Consider the following 15710-nt stretch of genomic DNA (forward strand, 5'->3'; position numbering starts at 1 on the left):
TAATACTTTTCTTGCATGGTTGGGTTTGGGTTTTTTCATTTTATTTTTTGTCTTAATAAGTCCTGTTTCTAAAAATATAAAAATACCTACTTTTATTTCCAAGGAGTAAGGTCTTTTTATTTTATAGAATTTAATTGTTTTCTACTTTTTAGCTTCTCTCTAGAAATATCTGGGAACATTAGCATAACTGTTTTCCAAGGACTTAGAGAAAGGGGGCTAGGGAGACAGCTGTCAGTAAAGTTCTTGACACAGAAGCATGGCCCAGGTTCTGAGTCCCAGGACGCTTGTAGAAAGCTGGACACAGTGACACACACCTGTACTTCCAGCCTGCTGTCACTGAACTCTGGGTCAGAGAGGCTGTCTCAGAACATAGGGTACAAGCCATTGAAAAGACGTGATATTGACCTCATGCCTACACACACGCACGCACGCACGCACATACACACACACACACACACACACACACACACACACACACACACACACAGAGTTAAGGCTCATGTTGAACTTGTCCATGGTCATCAGGGTAATAGGTTTGAGTAACAAAATATTACAGGAGCATAAGCCTCTATGTGGTAGCTTGTTTTGCTCTAGAGATCCTATACCATAGGATCTATACAATATGATCTTTTAAACTTTCTTACCTTTAGTGAATTAAAATATAAACTTACCTAAGCTAAGGCTAGTGCTTGAGGGATGAGACCCGGTAGTCTGCCTGTGCCCCAATGGATGGCCTTCTGCACATGCTAACAGCACCCAATCGACGTAAAGTTAAGGGAATGGAAGAGGAGGGGGCCTGGAAGTGGGATGGATTTGGTCAAAACACATATGCATCTGTGGAATTCTCAAACAATAAATTTTAAAAAGGAAAGTTCTCACTTTTGATCTTCCTTGAACATGGCTGACTTTCTCCCTGCCTTCTCTCCCATCTCTCTCCTTTGGTCTTTTCCTGCACTCATCATGCAGAGCTCACAGTGTCTGTCCGCACCAAGCTCTGTGACTCAGGATGTGCCTGTACCTCCCGGGAAAGACCCCCTGCTCATCCAACATCCTGTGTTCAGGACACCTTCCCAAGAAGGCTACCAAGAGCTTTCGCAGGAACAGAGGGACCAGCTGAGGGCAGACATCAGCGTCATCAAAGGCAGATACCGGAGCCAGAGTGGAGTATGGCCTTTTCCCCTCTTAGAACCTTTAAAAGTTGCTTTTCCTTTTTCGACATTCATTCTTTGTGTTTTAACTGAGCCATATTTACAAGCAAAGTGCTGAAGCACTGTGACTCAGTGCGAAGGCCATTCTTGTTCTGTGAGCCCTTCATGAGAAAGAGAATGTATGCTTTTCAAGGGGAGGAAAACTGACAAGAAATGACATAGGACTGCCATGCTATTTCTCGAATTCCTAAGTTAACACTTGTTTAATCTGCATTTTATTTAAGGAGGATGAGTCCCTTAACCAGCCAGGACCAATCAAAAGCAGTTTTGCTATTAGCCAGGCACATTTAATGACCGCGCTTGCCCACACAAGACCATCCATTAATGAAGATGAAGGGAAGGAATTTGCTGAGCTGTAAGTATCCATAAGAAACATATTGTTCACTTAAGCTCTTAAATGTTTACTTTTTTTAAATTTGGGAGCTAATTTAAAAATATACATGGTTAAACTGGGGTTGTAAGTCAGTGGCAGAACGTCTGCCTAGGATGTGTGAGACCCTGTATCATCCCGTTTCTGTAGCCAAAAAAGAAATTTAAACTACACACCTAATTAGAATTTCCTTAGCTAAATTGTTATATTAGGGTTATATTATAGTGAACTAATTTTAGACAATGAAGAAATAGGACAATATATAATGGTCTAAATCTAGTAATTTTGTTTTTAAGATTTATTAAAAATATACTGGTTTTAGCTGAGTATGGTGGTGCACCACTTTGTTGTTTTTTGTTTTTGTTTAGTTTTTTCAAGGCAGGGTTTCTCGGTAGTCTTGTCTGTCCTGGACTCGCTTTGTAGACCAGGCTGACCTTGAAATCAGAGATCCACCGGCCTCTGTCTCCCCATGTACTGGGATTACAGGAGTGTACCACTTTGCCAACTTAGTGCACTGCTTTAGTCCCAGAACTTAGAGGAGGCAAAGCCAGGTGGATTGCTGTGAGTTTGAAGCCAACCTGGTCTACATAGTGAATTCCAGGACAGCAAGGACTAAATCTCAAAAGAAAACAAAGCAACAGGTTGTGTGTGTTTATAGGTGTATATAGTTATAAATACTGGTTTTGCTCTTAAGATTATTTACGTTTTATTAGTGTTCACATACTTAAAATCTTTTGCATTTGTACAAAGGTTTCTGCACAGTGGGATTTATAATCTTCCTGCAGTTTACTTGTTCTAGACAGTGTACAGTGGCAGAACAGATGCCACATCTCAAATTCTCCCACACCTGAGTATCCCACTGTTGTAACCATAACCAATTTGGTTGCAAAGAAATTGTCTTAGCTGGGTGTGGTGGCGCAGGCCTTTAATCCCAGCACTCGGAAGAGGCAGGTGGATCTCTGTGAGTTTGAGGCCAGCCTGGTCTACAATCAGGTCCAGGACAGCCAGGACTACAAGAGAAACCCTGTCTCGAAAAAACCAAAAAAAAAAAAAAAAAAAAAAAAAAGAAAGGAAAGAAGGAAGAAAGAAACTGTCTTGTTTAGTCATGTCCTTGTCTTCAAATAAAACTATAAAGGTTATAATTTTCATTGTTCAATGACATTCATATTTTATTCTAACTTTTTTCTTTTTTCTACTAGACTAAAATTTTGAAAATTATTTTTAAGAACTTTTTAATTTCCTCTAATTTTTTAATTTCATTCCTTAAAACATAAGGCTATTTAAAAAGAATCCATTATCTTTGTTTTATAATTATTAAGTATTATTCATAAGTATCATCTTTCTTACTTCTTAAGGTATGAAAACTTTCAAAATCCAAAGAAGAGAAAAAATCAAAGTGGAATAGCATTTCGACCTGGACAGAAAGTAACCTTAGCATAAAATATACTTCTGATTTTTCTAGATGTATTTGTTTGTTTTGATGGTCTGTCTCTAAGTTGTAACTATACAAATGATGTCTGTAAATGTTTTAATTTAATAAACTTGGTTAATCTATAAAATCACAGAATGGCAAATGCTGATTATATAATACACAGGTCTGAGTCTAATAGTACAGGCTAAATGAAAGTATAACAGATTGTATTTTATTCCTATAGCTATATTAAATCCTTAATGATATTAGACCAATGGTGGAGCTAATTTGCTTTCTTTTAGAGAGAAGAGATTTCTTGGCACTCTCAGACCCAGTCACTGTTTTTCTGGCATTTCACAATTATATGCCTTGCAACTTCTTGACTGTTTTGGAAAACGATATAGTCCTTTATTATGATTTTTTTTTTATCAGAACATGACATTTATACACAGTTCAAATAAATTTCATCCCTTCAAAATGCCTGATAGGCTCTTGATCTAGCGTCCCATCCAGAATCGTTGTTGTTGTTTGTCCTGATTGTAGTATGATTTTATCTTCATATTCTCTTTTTCTGTGAACTTGTAGTTAGTAAGCCACCATCAACACAGTGTCTCTAATAGTTAGCAGTTGCATATGGAGAAGGAAGACAGTTAATTTAAATGTACAGGCAAGTGTGTGAGATTGCAATGTGGGTGTGCACAAGCAGCATCCTTGCTCTGTCCTGCCATGAGGCTAGGTTTCAGAAGAGCCTGACTTTGGGATGCTAGTGACATCCTAACAATGCTTTTTTTTCTTTCTTTCTTTTTTTGCTGCCCTTTGGTCCCTTGCACTTTTCTAAAGCTCCCCTCCCTGCCATGTGGCTGCTTGCCAAACCTCCATGTCTAACTCATAAAGGCATGGTGGCTTTCACTCATCTTTCTGGGTAGCTGCTGCGGTTTACAGCTTGCCTGCCTTGCAGTTTTTCTTTTAAACTAACTAAAATTGTCCTCCATCTTCAAACAAAAACCTAAGCAGCACAGTCATCCTCAGTTTCTCCAGTTGTAGTATTAGGGTTGTGGTTTTGCTCACAGCATATACAAAATCTGCTGTGCCTCGTTGGATAGCAAATATCCAGAGTTGTCTGCCCCAGCCGTCACCTGATTCAGAGGTAACAATTCAAATTAAACCAAGAGTCCCCTATGTAACACTGTGCAGCTCTTTACTGTAAGGTGAATGATATAATCAAAAGATTGATGTTTCTACTTAATACCATCTTGGGGGAGAGGCATCCTATTTCCTTTTTAAGTAGTTGAAATTAATAAACAAATCTAAAATAAACCCATTAGAAAATCAGTTCCAACAGTATTTGCAATAAACTTTATTGTAGCTTTTGTAAGCAAGAAGATGCTTCTTCCTAACTTCAGCACTGTAGGAGTAAAATAGTCTGATGAAAATCAAATTCTCATAAATTCCTGTGGCTAAAAATTTCTGTCTTGATAATCAGGACAGAGGCAGCAATTGGGTGCCTGCCCACACCTCCCCGTCATGTGACCAAAGTACACTTGAAGGATATGCAGCAGGCTCCCAGGCCAAAGCACATCATGAGAGCCCTCAGCACATGGTTTGAAACTTTTAAATATCAATACTAGTGACCTATTAGTCACTTCAACATAGCCCGTCAGCAGTTGCTCTCCCAGCAATAGACAGCAAGTTCGCACGGGCTGCTGCCTAAGTGGAAAGCAGGGATGTCTGTGCTGTGGATGCAAGGCTTGGCTGGAGTCTCACAGGAGCAGCTGATGCTGACAGTAAGGGCAGTTCTACTGAGAGCAGCTCAGTGCCTATAGCCTGAGATGACGTGTTAAAGAGCCTCAGCTAATCAAATCACCTACCGATTGCTTTCTGCAGGACTGAGGCAGCCAAGGTCTGCTTCCAGAGAAAGGGGAAAAAAGACTGGTTTTGTAAAATATACTGGTCACATTTTAGTGATTTAGTACTTGATCAGAAATCTAAAACTTAAGCCTGGCGAGGTAGTATATACACCTTTAGTCCCAGCACTCAGACAGCAGAGGCAGGGAGATCTCTTGAGTTCAAGGCCAGAACAGCAGGGCTACACAGAGAAACCTTGTCTTGGACAACAACAACAAAAGTAAAACTTAATGTTTTGTACCTATGTAAAGTATAATTCATTTTATGAATCTCTAGAAATAAATTATATAGAAAAATAGATGCTACATGTTGCTAATGGTTTCCCTTGGCTCTGCCACTTTGACTGGAAAAAACTCACATGGATTAACTTCAAATTTATTCTTTTTTCACTCTGTGATTTTCTAAGCAACAGGTACTAAACAAGCTAATAATTACTGTGTAGTAGGATTAAAAAAAAACTTCTCAAGTCGTGTTTCCACATGAGAATGTCATGAAGTAGTACCTGGCCTTACCTAGCCATGGTCACACCTGTAAGGCCAGCCTGTTAAAGAAAAACCATTTTAAAGAGACACATATATTATAAATTATAAATATAAATATAAGAAAACTGGAAATTGGGTTTTATTTTGGGATGCAGGTATATGTTTTGGGGATTAAAACCAAAGCTCCATAAATGTTACATACGCGTGCCCCAGGTTAGGTTTTGTCACTACAAGTGGTTGGCAACTGTTTCCTTAATAGTTATTGCAGGAGTAGGTCCAACGTGAGTCCATATATAGCCCTTCTCTGGTCTGGTGGGAACTGTAGGAAATGGTGATGACCTGGACTTGAAATACTCAGAAGGTGCGTGACAGACAAATTCCAGGTATTCCATCTTCCTTGGAAGATCTTCCTCTGGCCCTAAGAAGCAGCCGAGAAAAGTTAAATACAGTTTTGAACACAGGTATCATTTTTATAAAATGTTAGCTTTAAAAAAAAAAAAACTGGATTTTTTAAAAGACATGGACTCACTTTGTAGACCAGGCTTGCCTTAAACTCACCGGATTTGCCTGCCTCTGCCTCCCAGAGTGCTGGGATTACAGGCGTGTTAGCATTCTTAAGGACTAGGAGGAATCGTTCTTGGGATGACCTATCTGACATCATCCCTTGAAACACGTATTACTTTGAAGTCACACTCCATTATTTATTCTTCTTCAACTGACTAAGGAATACAGCATCCTCCCACAAAGTGACTCAACTGAGAAAGGATCCCACAATAGTGAGTGTGACGTATTTCATGAGGCACCTGTACTATTCTAAGTACTTTACATATATCCATACTTTGGATCCTCACAACTTCCTCATGAGGAACTATTTTTTCCTATTTGACATATAGCACATGAGGAAAGACAGATCAAGGATGACTGGTGAAGTTCTGTAACCAGGTAGCAAATGGGAGAGCTAAGAAATCAGTAGTCTGCCCCAGAGCTCAAGCTCTGGCCATCACACCATGTGCCACCATCTACGGCAAGGAAGCAGCCAAACTCTGGGGATGATGAAAAGGAAGTGAGAGAGGAGGCCAGAAACAGTCAGGACATCATGGTCTCTGCTGGGCCCACACTTACAGGCACAAGACCAGCCTGTTTTGTCATGTAACAAGCTTGAAATGCCACAACAGAGCAACAGTGGGATGACAGTTGTCCTTGGAGTTCTCACTAAAGGACATGTCTTTCCCTCTGGGATGCAAAATGAATGCATGCCCATTACAGGAAGAATGAAAAGTACAGGATAACTGAAGTAAATGGAACTTTCAAAATTATATTAGCTAGTCATTTTGTGTGTGTGTGAGTCTATCCAAAATTATTTGTTCTCTATCTTTTGAATGCCTGAAATGATCAACCAAGTATAGTGTGCCATTTCAGCCATGAACTTTGTTTTGTCTTGTTTTGCTTTTATAAGGATAGGATGTCATGGGCTGGTGAGATGGCTCAGTGGATAAGAGCACTGTCTGCTCTTCCAGAGGTCCTAAGTTCAATTCCCAGCACCCACATAGTAGCCATGGCCAGCTATAAGAAAGGGATCTGATGCCCTCTTCTGGCCTGCAGTTGTACATGCAGACAGAGCACTCATACACAAATCAACAAATAATTTTTAAAAAATAGGATATTGCATAGGCTGTGTAGAACGTCCTGAAATTTTATAGTTTTTAGAAATAATTAGGAAAGTTCTTGTTTTTGTTTTTGAGTAATTTTATAGGTAAGCTGTGTAATTCTTTTAGGTGTTGGTCACACAAACAAATCTTACTCACTTCATATGTTAGTGGGCACACGCTGTTCTAAGTCCATAGTAACAAATATCAACGATAAAATGTCTCTGTACTTCCTACAATGCTCTTTACTTTATGACATGCCTTTTTTATTCTGAATTAAACCTTATTCTTAAGCCTCTAAATTCATATTTTTATGGTCTAACATTATTATATGTTATATGCTAGAGATGGGACCATTAGACAGGTAACCAGGATTTTAAAAAGCCAAAAGAATGGGCTCCCTCAACTCTACACTAAGAACTACTTAGAGTGAGAGAACTGGTCATGGTGTTTCCTCATAGCAGCAGAACAGTAACTAAGACGGCCTCCCAGAAACTGGTTAGCTATTATCAAGTGGTCAGCCCTGAAATTGTATGAGTAAAGTAACATTAAATGGACTGAGCAGGTTGTATTTATAAATATACATTAATATATACAATAATAAAACAATTAACAATAAAAGAAGTAGAGCCATGAATTTGAGAAAGAATAGGGAGGAGTACATGAGAGGATTAGAGGAAAGGAGAAAATATAATTGCATTTTAATTTAAAAAAATAGTGGACCTCTACCTGATAAGACTGGTGTCCTTTTAAGAGATAATCAAGCACACAGAAAAAGACCATAGGAGGACACAGCAAGAAGGCAGCCATCTGCAAGCCAGGAAGCAAAACCTCACCAAACAGCCACTGTCTCTGCACCTAGGTCTCACTTCATAGTGACATTTCACTATGACACAGACTAACACATTCTTTTATAAAGCATTGAAGAATTAGCTAAATGTAAGAAGCAGTGCCAACCTTACCTATAATATATGATGCAGGATCAAACTGGTCTCTGGGGCTGGCGAGGGTAGGAATGAGCCACGTCAGGGCCGCACTCTTCTCACAGTACTGGTCCTGAATAAAACCCCTGATCTGAGCATAATACGGCTTTCCATCTTGTTCATCAATCACAGAAACAACATCACCAATTTGGTAATATACTCCCTGGGGGAAACAGAAAATACGCTTATATTTAAAATAGTAACATCACAGCCACAAACAAAACTTCATTCATCAGTTCACTTCTGAATGAAAAATACCTACATAATACACATATATGACAGCTTACAACTGCGCGAAGTATTTATATATAAATTCTTTGATCTTTATATCATGAATACTGTCTCTAATTCTAAAACAAAGACTTCATTTTTAAGAACAGTTTTGAATTCATAACAAAATCATGGAAAGCAGAGCTAGGGAACTTCCCCTAGTCCCTCTACCTAGCACATACACAGCATCTTCTATTGTCCGTGTCCCCATTACCGTGTGAAACACATAACATCATGATGTCTAAAACATCACAAATTACCTTACAAATCATTGTGCTATATAATCTCTGTGACATGTATAACATAGATCCGCTATGGTCATATCACTGAGAGTTTCATTGGCCTACAAATCCTCTATACCATCCCTGCCTTTTTTTTTTTTTAACACAATCATTAACTGTAGAAAAGTTAAATGACTTCTTTGACTTGCTGCTGAAATCCACACAGGGTAGAAACTGCAAACTTCATGCCTGCATTAACTAGCTCAGTGATTTCCAGCACTACCACGCGTTTGCTTGGTGAGACCAGACTACACATTGCCCTTCCCAGTTGTCTATTCATAGAAGATACACCTGCTTTCTTCCCCCTCCCCCTTGGGTTTTTTGAGACAGGGTTTCACCATGTATCCTTGGCTGTCCTGAACTATGTAGACCAGGCTGGCCCTGAACTCACAGTGATCTGCCTGCCTCTGCCTCCCAAGTGCTAGGATTAAACGCACGCGCCATCACGAACAGCTCATATCTACTTTCTTTGGTATGTTCAATCCAAAAGAAATAACTAAAACCTTTTTAACTATAATCAGCATTTCAGGATATATTACCACATTTCCCGGACTCACTGACAACTGTCTCCTCCAAGTCCTTTCTGTTTTATATCTTCTCAACAATCTAATGATAATGATATACTCATTTCCTATTCTACTTTATATCCAATTAACTAATCTGTACAATGCCGGCATTGAATTCTCCCTGTATCTCTGCTACCCATCCCAGATTCTCTTCCCTGGATAGTGAGATGGAAATTTTTCACCTGTGACTATCCATAATGGTTGGTCTTTATGCTATGTAGAACGTCCTAAAGTAGGTATAGTCTCCAACAGGTTACAGGTCCTCAAGCATGGGAAGGACTGGTGTTTGCCTGAAACAAGGCTTTCATAGTAGCCAAAGCTGCTAAGATATGTGTAGTTTAACCACAAAAAGGTTCTGAATAAATACTTCTAGTAATTCAATTGCAACATGGACATCTGACAGACCAGGAGTTTCTCCTGGTGGATGCTTATTCATGTGTCTGAGGTGACTCACACCTGGGTCACAATAAACGGGCACTGTTACCGCAGGCCACAGTCTATACTTATTAGTCCATCCCCAGCAGCAGCAGCCTTTCCCGCCCTTCTATTTCAGGTCATAAGCTACTTATCAGATAAAGTTTGTGTTTGTTATCTGCTATCTTCACACATATTTTCTCCCAAATTATAAATGACTGCATTTGTTTAACACTGGTACTCAGATATGTGCTGAATATGAATCACTAATATGTGGCAGCAATGCAAAGGTAAGGTCTTAGTGAGGTTTTGACGTCAAGCACTGCCTCGCACATGAGGAGTGTACAAGCCGGCGCCCTTATCTGTAGGGATACACTGTAATATGCCAGTAGATACTGAAAATCTTGGATACTGCTACTCTACACACTCCAAATTTTCCTCCTATATATCCTTACTTATGATACAGCTTAATTTCTAATTTGGGTAAGGGATTGACAGCAATAACTAGTAATAAATAGAATACCTAGTAATAAACCAGAACATCTATGCTGCAGATAAGGGGAGACTACCACACAAATATCTAAGTCACTTTATCTGAGCAGTCTCCATTTGCGGGCTGTTGAAGAAGGCTGGATTAGGAATGGCCATGCTAAGGTCATGCAGCTGCCCTGACACTGCAGTGCTCCAGAAAGGTAACCTAGCCGTCTGCTTCCTGCATGTCCATGCTCTTGCCTCTCATTCCTAGTGACTCCCTTCCATTTCCCTCTGCTATGTTTTTATTATTTTTTTAGTTATGTGTATGTGTGTGTGCATATGTGCACATGAATGCAGGCACCACAGAGGCCAAAGGCATCTTTATCCCTGGAGTTGGAGTATAGATACTTGTGATTGGGTGTAGGTGCCGGGAACTGAACCTGGGTCCTCTGAGACAGCAGTATATACTCTGAACCACTGGGCCACCTCTCCAGTTCTTCCTTCTCTCATCCCTGAGCTAGGGCTCCAGCTTAGCTTAGACGCTCACACTGACCTCTTCAACTTGTCACTGTGATGTCTGCTCTGCTGTGAGTGTCCACAATGCTGGCTCTCTTCAAATTACTTGAGTATTTTGCTGTATTTTGGTCTTACTATTTAATAAACATAGCAGCAGATAACAATAAGAAAAGGCTAACCCTTGCAATAACAAGTCCCACATGCTTTTCCACTAACACATACCTAGAAATCACCAGTAAAATAGATTTTTATCTCCTAGCCCGAGCCTATGAACAGCATGCAGTGCTGGAGAAGTCCACACAAACCTGAAGCTGTGATGGTGGCCACTTGTATCACTCATTGACCAGTGACCTTGATACGTGGCTAACATGCATAATCTCAGGAAGTAATTACTACTTACAATCTTTATTTTACAGATGAAGAAACACTAGAGACCAGTAACATGATCAGCTGCCTGGAGCCAAGCTGACGCCTGGGCTTAGGTCCTAGCACCAGACTGCCTTGCTCCATGACCTCCCCGTACACGATCTTGGACAAACTAATTAATCTCTCTATGAGTCAATGTCCTTATACATAAAATAAGGAAACAGTACTCACCCAAGAGGAGACTGAATAAAACAAAACGCTTGAAATGCTCAGCCCACTCATGACCCACAGGATACATGCATGTGTGTATGTGAGCATGTGTGCACGCGCACACACACATACACACTCAACTTTATCTTATGATTAATGATTAACAATGTATGAAATTCGAGAAACATAGGAGGAACTCTGGCCTGTGACGGAGTTTTTGTTTTTTTTTTTAAACTAAAACATATGTGAACTAACACAAATAAATACACTCAGAGGTCATAACCTTTTGAGTACCATGAGGTGTTTGGTCCAATTGGGTCAAGCATAAAGCACTGACTCACCATTGCTTCCTGCATGACACCACAGGAATGTAATGATTGCTGATATGCCAGGCCTGCCAGCCTTGGAGGCATTTTTGTGTCATCCACTGTAAAAGTAACGAGAGGTCACATCCCTCATAGAAGTCACGGGTGTCTGTGTGCTTTGGCCCCAGAAGGCCTTACTTTATTAACAAAATGATGGCGCAGGAACTAAGGACAAAAGTGAACTAAGAATACACTTGTTCAGTTTTCTTTGTTATGTCTGTTAAGTTCAACTGTATACAAGGCAATTTTTTATCATGTAAAGTAATGAACCATATTAGAAAAGCAAATATTTGCCCTTAATATTCCAGCGCTTCTTGTAGGTAGAAGTGCTGTGAAGCTGCCTATTAGCAGATTCTCTACTCTGGTGTGCCAATCTACATACTAATCACATTACTATATTTACATAGTCTACATATAAAAACTGATATATTTCAAATGCAGAAAGTCAGAGATTTCAGATATAAACTGATATATCCCAGAAAATATATATGTATATGTTCCTCAGACACAGTACACTTTTAGCAAGTTTTTTTTCTCTGTCTGTTCTATGTGTATAGCTGTTTTAACTGCATGTAAGTCTGCGTGTGCCTGAGGCACCAGGAGGCCAGGAGAAGGCTTCAGATCTACAGCTGGAACACAAATGGTTGTGGGCTGGGAATTGAACCTGGGTCCTCTGCAAGAGCAGCCAGTGCTCCTAACTGTTGAGCCACCTCCCCAGCCCAAGTTTTAAAAACTTTAAAAAAAAAAAAACGGAAATAGATTATACTCTCATACAATACACCGGGACCACCACTTCCTTTCTTCACTCTTCCCAGTCCCTCTCCCTGCCCCAAACACACACACACACTGCCCCTCACCCACTGCATAGCGGAGTCAACGCTGTCTACTCACACCCTACCACTGCAGCTCTCACCTTCACTCTGGATGACTCCCTCTTACATAACCCACACTGTACACTAGGATCTAACAACAATTCCTCAGCACCTTCGCGTCATGTTCTCATAGGCAACTTCCCCTCCTACCTGAGTCATAAAACATCTGGACAAGAATAATAGCCACCTGGAGGGAAAGCAGCTTAGAAGGGAACTAAAAGCGTAACCACGCATTGTGCACACAATGTGCACAGATGTTGGGACCAAGCCAGTACTTTAGTAGCATATTTAACAACCAGCCCAACCACAGGCTTGCGCTCTCTCGCACACTCTCTCTGTCTCTCTCTCTCTCAACCAGCATGGAAGCGTACCTTGTAGAAGATTGATTCTGCAGTGACTATGGTAGAAACAGATTCAGGAGCTTTGATAGGCTAAAAGAAAACAAAAGTAAAAATATTTGTATATCAATAAGTATATATGGCACTCTTCCAACCACATGAGAATTGTATAACTTGAAAAAACAAAACATTATTACAAATTGGTGACAAAAACTTCAGGAAAACAATTTGACAGATACATATAATGCAATACTTGGGGAGCTGAGGCAGGATGGCAACTTACAAACCAGTCTGGGCTATACAGCAAGAATGTATACATACACACACACACACACACACACACACACACACACACACACAAATAGATTTCCTTAATGTTGATGTGATGAAGCTGAATATTTCCACTATCAATAATTTAAAAGTGCTGAAAACCAAAAGTAAAGTTTCTGATTATGCTGCTAAGAGCTAACGCAAAGCTTTCAGAGTTCCAGCAGACATTAACATTCCAATTATAGAAATGTACTGGCTCTAGAAGTCAGAGCATGATAGGATGGAAATGAAAAAATTTATATTTTGGTGTTAGTCTGAACTCTGAGGTTTTTAGTAATGTGCCACACAATTCCATCATTAAAATCCCTTTTTAAAATTGCAACACGATCTTCATTAGAACATAAAAAAAATGGCCTCTCCCATGACTTTGTCATTCTTGAAAGATGGAGAATCCAAAATTCTTTCTAAACCTGATGTGGGTTGTTCTGGTTTTGGGGTCCCCCCCCCTTGAGACAGGGTTTCCCTGTGTAGCCCTGGCTGTCCTAGAACTCACTCTGTAGACCAGGTTGGCCTTGAACTCTGAGATCCACCTGCCCCTGCCTCCATGTGCTGGGATTAAAGGTGAGCATCACCACTGCCCAGCAAAAAAAGTTTTCTTAATTAACCATGCATCAAGAACCATAACTTCATGAAATTGTCAATGAACAAATTTAATCAGTTTTTTAAAACGAACTATAGGGGGCTGGAGAGATGGCTCAGAGGTTAAGAGCACTGTCTGCTCTTCCAGAGGTCCTAAGTTCAATTCCCAGCAACCACATGGTGGTGCATAACCATCTATAATGAGATCTGGTGCCCTCTTCTGGTGTGCAGGCACACATGCAGGCAGAACACTATATATGTAATAAAAATAAATAAATATTTTTTTAAAAAAAATCTTAAAAACAAAACTAAACCAAAAAAACTGTAGCCAGGCAGTGGTGGCACCTGCCTGTAACCCCAGCACTCAGGAGACAGAGGCAGGCAGATCTCTGTGAGTTCGAGGCCAGCCTGGTCCACAAAGGGAGTCCAGGACAACGAAGGCTATCACAGAGAAACCCTGTCTCAAAAAACCAAGCCAAATCAAACCAAAGCATAATCTCTCTTTCTTTGCATAGAGAATGTGACAAACTGAGAAAAAGTATAAAATATTTCTCTTAGACTCATATTTTATAGTTTATAGATTGAAAACAAAAGAGCTAGAGGGAAAGAGAGGAGAAAGTGCTTTTCTAACGTTATAAATAACAAGCTTCTTACAACAGAGCTCATCTTTTAGGGAACCTTTGCCTTCTTTCCAGAATATTGCCAAAGAGCTCCCAGGAAGTACAACCTGCGCTCAATGATGACTAGAGAAAGCAGTGGCAAGGCACACCACACAAAGTGCCCCATCAGGAAACACACCGTCGTCCACAACCATCTTACATTTTTTAATTTAAAAATATGTCTTCTCCCTTTTCCTTTAGTGGAAACTTTTTTCTCAGCAGCTGGAGCCGACTTGTACTTGGTATTTCTGAGCCGAGCAGACCTTCTGTGAATTTCTTGCTTACTCTGTTATGTAATTTAGAGAAAAAGAAATTAAAACTGTGCTCAAAAAAGCTAATATAGCAATCTCACAAAGAACAGAGGATGCACTTTGTTAAAATAGTTCTAAAAACTGAGAGGCTAAATTGAGTCAACCCAAGAGGTGGCGCTGTTTACAGGAGGGAAGAGGACAGGAGTGGGTGGAGGCCAAGGCGGGAACTATTATTCGTTTGTTGAGCTATCCTACAGAAAAAGACCTCCTTTCCGTCCCACCACCACCACCACCACCTTTCCCGCCTATCTCACAGTAGATGCCTAATGCTGTCATTTTAAACGACTCAATAATTTAACATAAGAGCAAGGATTTAACGGGAAAGAGGCACTCGGCCTATAACCACAGTACAGATAGCTGTACTGACACTGTGTATTCGGGGGTGGGGGGAATTCTGCAGCTCAGCGTGCACCGCCCTGGGGCCGGGAGCTCACCTGCTTGCCGCCCCCGCCCCCGTTGCTCTGCGGAGGGCCGGCCGAGGTGCTGGCGAAGGTGGCGGTACCGAAGCCGCCACCGGCGACCCCGGTCCCGCCCGCCACCCCCGCGCCGCCGCCGCCCCCGCCGCCCCGGCCCGTGCAGTGGTGACAGAGGATCTCGCCCTGTGGACTCTTCTTCCACATGGAGGACGACGTGGTCTTGCACACGCTGCAGGTGGGCTTCAGGCCCAGCGGCATGGTGGCCGGCTCGGGCGGCCCCCGCGGGCGCAGCGACACGGGAATGGCGCTCGTCTGCGCGGGCCGCCCGGGGGTCGGCCTGCCACCCCGGCGACTGGAAGGTCTGAGGTGCCTGGCCGCCCGCGCCGGTACCCAGCGGCCGCCACCCGGCCCTGGTGGCGGGAAGCGGGCGTCCGCAGCCCGGGACCCAGCCCTGGAGCTGGGCCGCCCGCGGGGCACGCAGGCCCGATACACCGCCCGACCTCCCGGGAAAGCCAGCTCTGACCTCGGGGGACGCTTCCCGGGGTGGGCGGGGCCGCGGGAGCCCAGAGTGTGACCGGAGCCCCACCTCCGCCCACCCGGACTTCCGGCGAGGGGCGGGGCTCCCGGCGAGGGGCGGGGCCTGGTAAGCCCGATGTGAGCCACGGAGGCCTCAGGACTCCGGAAGCCCGACCTACTGGCCGGAAGTGGCGGTGACAGAATTGCCATTGCCTGTCACTC

General features: G+C 41.8%; 3 protein-coding genes across 3 annotated transcripts in view; 2 read left to right on the plus strand and 1 right to left on the minus strand.

The window, feature by feature from the left end:
- Pex1 (peroxisomal biogenesis factor 1) overlaps positions 1 to 3358 on the plus strand; it is a 38614-nt gene extending 35256 nt beyond the window's left edge. The window contains exons 22-24 of the mRNA XM_051151992.1: positions 967 to 1164; positions 1433 to 1563; positions 2934 to 3358. Of these exons, the coding sequence (XP_051007949.1) occupies positions 967 to 1164; positions 1433 to 1563; positions 2934 to 3018 (414 nt within the window). The 3' untranslated portion in view covers positions 3019 to 3358. The remainder of the gene's footprint in view (positions 1 to 966; positions 1165 to 1432; positions 1564 to 2933) is intronic.
- A 2137-nt stretch (positions 3359 to 5495) lies between these two features.
- On the minus strand, positions 5496 to 15525 carry Gatad1 (GATA zinc finger domain containing 1). The gene is made up of 5 exons (XM_051151999.1): positions 14991 to 15525; positions 14406 to 14531; positions 12711 to 12770; positions 7985 to 8168; positions 5496 to 5794 (listed from the first exon to the last, which is right to left on the minus strand). The coding sequence occupies exons 1-5, from the start codon at positions 15228 to 15230 to the stop codon at positions 5604 to 5606; spliced, it is 801 nt and encodes a 266-aa protein (XP_051007956.1). The 5' UTR covers positions 15231 to 15525; the 3' UTR covers positions 5496 to 5603.
- LOC127194128 (protein lifeguard 2-like) overlaps positions 15229 to 15710 on the plus strand; it is a 28540-nt gene continuing 28058 nt past the window's right edge. Inside the window, exon 1 of the mRNA XM_051151483.1 lies at positions 15229 to 15515. Within this exon, the coding sequence (XP_051007440.1) occupies positions 15229 to 15515 (287 nt within the window). The remainder of the gene's footprint in view (positions 15516 to 15710) is intronic.

This window comes from Acomys russatus, chromosome 10 (genome assembly GCF_903995435.1).
Source record: "Acomys russatus chromosome 10, mAcoRus1.1, whole genome shotgun sequence".
Lineage (NCBI taxonomy): Eukaryota > Metazoa > Chordata > Mammalia > Rodentia > Muridae > Acomys > Acomys russatus.